We start from the raw sequence: 4,870 nt of genomic DNA on the forward strand, positions 1-4,870 counted from the left end.
TATCTAAAACCTAATATTTGGGAATATATATATAATTCTGTATTTTTAATTAAATTAGTTAATTATTATAAAATAAAAATAAATACATAATAATACCATACAATAATCTTTAAATAATAAATATTATCCTGAAATAAAATATATTTATATAATAAATCAAAAATATTAGAATGATCATAATTTTGAGTATTCATACATCTCACACTAGAATAAGCATATTCATATCAAAATATGCATGAGACCACTTAGAGTTTACTACTAATAAATTAGGAAAAACCAAAATATTGTATTCTACGTAACTATCTTCTAAAAAAAAGTCATTAATCTTCTGATAACAGAAAAAAACTGTTGATGTCAAATAGAGCACCTAGCATGACCGAATTGAACATGTATTGAAGCAAATTCCTGGCATCTCCCATTGAGCGCAACTGATTCCAGGCTTCCAGTGTCCCCTATTCATAAAGGCCCGTTCTCATTCCTTTGCCTCGGAAAGCTGAGAAGCCATTGCCACAAGTGATATTCAGAAACAAAATATATAATTTTTATTCATAATGATATCAAAATCTAATACTTAAATATTTAAACACTCAAACCATTGTTTATATGACAATTTTTATTTAGAAATTATGCAAGTAGATAACTAGTTTATAGTCTAAGTTCAACTAAACCAATATTAACAATCATCACCAACATGTATATCCGAACATAGCCCACTAAAATATACTACAAAAATACATATTTTCTATGTCAATTTGGTTGCAATAAAGCAGCATCTCTGCCATTAATTTAATATAAATTATCTATTTCGATAAACAACTTAATAGGTGCTCATTCACGTTAACTTTTGAGTAAGTTCTAGCTGTCTAAAAGAAGCTGAATAGCACTAAGATAAACAATTCAAGAAGCAATAGACACCAATGTTTTTTAATAACAATTAGTGAGTGTTATTAGGTTAATTTTGTAAAATTTATTGTTGTTATTAGTACAGAAACTGTTAAATGCTAACAGCCTAACACATATGCCTAGAACAGCTTCAAAAGTTAATTGAATAATCAAGACTACATGTTTTTTTTTATGTGCTCATTAAGTCATTAGAGTTAGAAAGTCCCAAATGATATAGCAAGCACTTAGAAAGCATTTCATCATTTTCTGAATAAAGCTTATGATTTATGAATTAATAAGAGCTTTGACAACTGGACTCAGTGCAAGAGCCACAACATTTCTAGCCTTATCATAAGTCTATTCATAAATAAAAAACAAATAGTTAAATGCAGTGAGTCCTACTGAGGAATATGAAGAATGTTTTTTTCTTTTTACTTTGGGTACAAATACCATATTGAGAGGAGGTTTCTGAATAATACTATAGTCATGCAATCTTAACACCAAATAAAATAAAATAGAATAAAGTTCAAAATGGGATTACCTTAAGCTGATTTGTGGATAAAAAAGAGTTTATCCCACGCAATGGCGCTCCCATTGGGAAGCGAAAATCTAGTTCTGCATTGAAAAACTAAGTTATGAATAATGTGTCATGTAACTATTATCTTTTCGTAAGGTGTAGTGCAATTGGAGTAAGAGGGAAAGTAAGAAGAGAATAATCAACAAGAACAAAACTCAGTATTACAGCCCAAAATATACCTCCAATTTGACCCCCTCTTCTTTGTTTACAAAATTGTGAGTGTGATCCTTTACAAGTAGATTGTTATTTGCACCCGCCTATTCCAGATAAAGAAAAAGAAAAAGCAAGTGGAATGAATGGATACACAACGAAAATGAACACATCAAGTGAAGTCAATAATAGAGGTTCTTGTCCTTGATAGAACTAACACTTGTAATATGTTCATAACCGGGAAAAGAGTTGAGGAAGAATACAGGTATACAGCTGCTAAAGATGATGAAGAACTTGCATTATGGCTACAAGCAAAAACCAACCTTTTTCATCAATCAGAAGAGAATAAAAAACACAATTGAAAATAAGCATGAGACCAATATATATTTATAATGATCTAAAATTACTAGGCAAAAATTAATTTAACAAGGCAAAAAATTCTGATTGGTGTATAATTACTAGCAAAGTAGCAAGGAGGGGAGATAGATAACACTTTTTATTGCTATTTATTTGTTTATGATTCTGACCCATTGAAAATAGGAGAGGGGGTAATTTACTAATCTAAAAGAAATGGCAAAGCTATATTTTTGGAAGAGGAGGGTAATTGACCCATCAAGGGGGAAATTGATAAGCATTCGAAAATAGTGTCCACTGTCTCATGAAAAGTTCAAAATCAGATTAGATAGAATTGGGCTTATCTCAATTGCAGTTGTTCCCATTTAAAGATAATCGAAATCAGCACAATATTTTCATAACAATAATGCACATGATTGACAATTGATAAATTTAAGTTCATCTGTTCTAGAGACATATAACCTCTAGAATTATAAACATAACAATATCAATAATATTAATTTATTCTTCTTCCTATTTAATTTACAACAGAACAGAGCATGCACAACACTTTATTCAACTGAACTATACATGTGACATTGCAGCAGCAACAATTGATGCAACTCATGGTAAAACAAATATATTAATTCTCAGATCAAAATGTCCAAAGACACCACCATAATTATGCAAAACCTTGCTATAAGCATATTCTACCAATGGTTACTAAAAACAGACCTTGATTGAGTAGAAGATCCCATCAGCATCGGCAAGAAGCACACCAACATCAGAAGCCTGGTCCTGTATGCAAAAGGGGTGACTAAAGGCAGGAGAAAACATAAGGAAACCAATATCACATTGCCAATGAGACATGCATCCAATATTTAGAAATAACAGAAGAAACTTTGGGCATATTTGGATAACATTTGAAGGTTCATAAGAAATAAAGGCCTAATTCACAAGTACAGAGAAGAAAAAATTTCCATCAATACACCATTATCCCAAGAGAAATGTAATAGAAACTCATGTAACATAGCTCACCAAGCATAGTTACGTTGAGTCCAGATAGTTACCTTTATAAGTTGAGTCCATATAGTTACCTTTATAGTTAGCTTTATGATCTTACAACAAAGCATATTAACAAAAATGTACAAAACAGGTTGCAATTTGGCTTAGGTGCAGGAATTACATTTAAAGCACGGACGCACACAGAGCAACATTCATTTTTCCTTTTTGGTTCAGTCACTATGCATTCAGTAATAGGAATGAAAAAGATGAAGATGAATGAACGAATGGATGCATTTAGCAGAAGCTACACTTACTAATAGTTTTTCCTCTTTTCCGATGACACCGAGAGAAAATGAAAGCCTATTGCTTGCCATTGATCCTGCAAGAAAATGTGATTCAGGTGGATCGTTTTGAAGTTAAATCCCCAATTTCTAGTGGCATATCCAGTCGCTAAAATCCCCAAATAAAAACCCTAAATCAGAACCCCAAACCTCTCCAATTTTATAGAATCAACTGAAAATTAATACATACCACCGTTCTGAAGCTAAAACCCCCTAATTCCTAGTGGCCCAAATAAAAACCCCTAAATCGAAACCCTAAACTTCTCAAATTTCACAGAACCAACTGAAAATTGATACATACCACTAGCCATTGTTGTTCATCATCATCAGCACAGCCACACACACCTTCTACATTAAAAGAATAGGGCCGAAGGAAACTCACCTAGGATCGACGGTGAAGAAAGCTGACCAACTGAATTAATGGCCGAAAAAAGAAGACGAAGACGACCGCCACCTGAGGGACAAGATGCTGGTTCCGTCTTCTTATGCCACCGGCGAAGTGAGCGCAGGGAAGGTGGCAACTGAGTGCGACATGGTGACAACACAAACCGCAACGACAAGCTTGAGTCTGAGACAGTGAGTGCGCGCGCAAGACCGAGAGAAAAATGAGCTAGAGACTGGAGACGAGAGGTGAGAGCGACGAGAGAACAGAGAAGAGAGTGACGAGAGAGAATAGAGAAGAGAGACGAAGGGAGATATGACATCGTTTCTGATTTAGTGAAAAGGTGAAAAAAATTTCCCTTTACAGTCAACGGCGACGGTGAGAAGGGTAAGGTGATGAGAATGTGATGAGTGTTGAAAGGTGAGAATGGCAAAGGTGAGGGTTGTTGTGCGCGAAAGGTTAGCGAAGGTGAGGGTCTCACTTTTCGAATTGAAGGTGTTACTTGTGAGGTTTAGTTGTTGCGGGAGAAAGGGTTCGTGTGTGCTTTTGGAGGGAATTGAAATTGGAATAAAAAATTTACAAAGTGTTGTTAGGATTTGGCCATGCATACATTAGGCATCATTTTTTAAGTGCACCCAAAACTTAACAAATAGGTTAACCTCTAAAAGTGTTTCCTTAGATACGAAAAATGAACCCATAGATATTAACATACGGCTACGCTTTATAAGTGATTTCTATAATACCTACGGCTACACTTTTTAAATGATGCCACAATTGTAATGTAGTTTAAAAAACGTGTGGCAGAATGGGTATTTTTCTTGTAGTGATACTTGTTACAAAGTAATGGAGAATGGGTTGGAGTTTTGGAGATGCTGTGTCCTTTGAATTTCTGCTTTCCTACTGTCTTCTTCTTCACGCACGCAAGTCTCCTTCCATGGCAAGCTGTATGTTGGTGGATCACCGTTGTCAATGGTTACCAGCCGTCGTCTCAGTGAAAAGCGTCCATGTACATGGCTAATCATCTGTTGGTTCTCACTTGTGTTGGAATAGGATCCAGTGATCCTTTTGTGTCTGTCACTACGCCCACGTTCATGAGTTTGAAGCTCGTCACAGTCATCCCTTTTCGGATCCTTCTCGGAATACCACATACAAGGTTTAGACTTTCTGGATCTCAGGAATGCTGCCAATTAATTCTAGCTT

General features: G+C 34.8%; 1 protein-coding gene across 2 annotated transcripts; it reads right to left on the reverse strand.

The window, feature by feature from the left end:
• Window positions 1–245: 245 nt before the first annotated feature.
• LOC127741739 (zeta-carotene desaturase, chloroplastic/chromoplastic-like) lies at window positions 246–3,257 on the reverse strand. 2 transcript variants are annotated; one of them, XR_008002960.1, is made up of 3 exons: window positions 2,678–3,257; window positions 1,424–1,497; window positions 246–493 (listed from the first exon to the last, which is right to left on the reverse strand). XR_008002960.1 is itself a non-coding variant. In XM_052254828.1 (3 exons), the coding sequence occupies exons 1-3, from the start codon at window positions 2,810–2,812 to the stop codon at window positions 473–475; spliced, it is 243 nt and encodes an 80-aa protein (XP_052110788.1). In that variant the 5' UTR covers window positions 2,813–3,257; the 3' UTR covers window positions 246–472. The 2 variants fall into 2 exon arrangements, 1 of the variants encoding a protein (XP_052110788.1); XM_052254828.1 differs by having other exon boundaries at window positions 1,424–1,510.
• Window positions 3,258–4,870: the final 1,613 nt, after the last annotated feature.

This window comes from Arachis duranensis, chromosome 1 (assembly GCF_000817695.3).
Source record: "Arachis duranensis cultivar V14167 chromosome 1, aradu.V14167.gnm2.J7QH, whole genome shotgun sequence".
Taxonomy (NCBI): Eukaryota; Viridiplantae; Streptophyta; class Magnoliopsida; order Fabales; family Fabaceae; genus Arachis; species Arachis duranensis.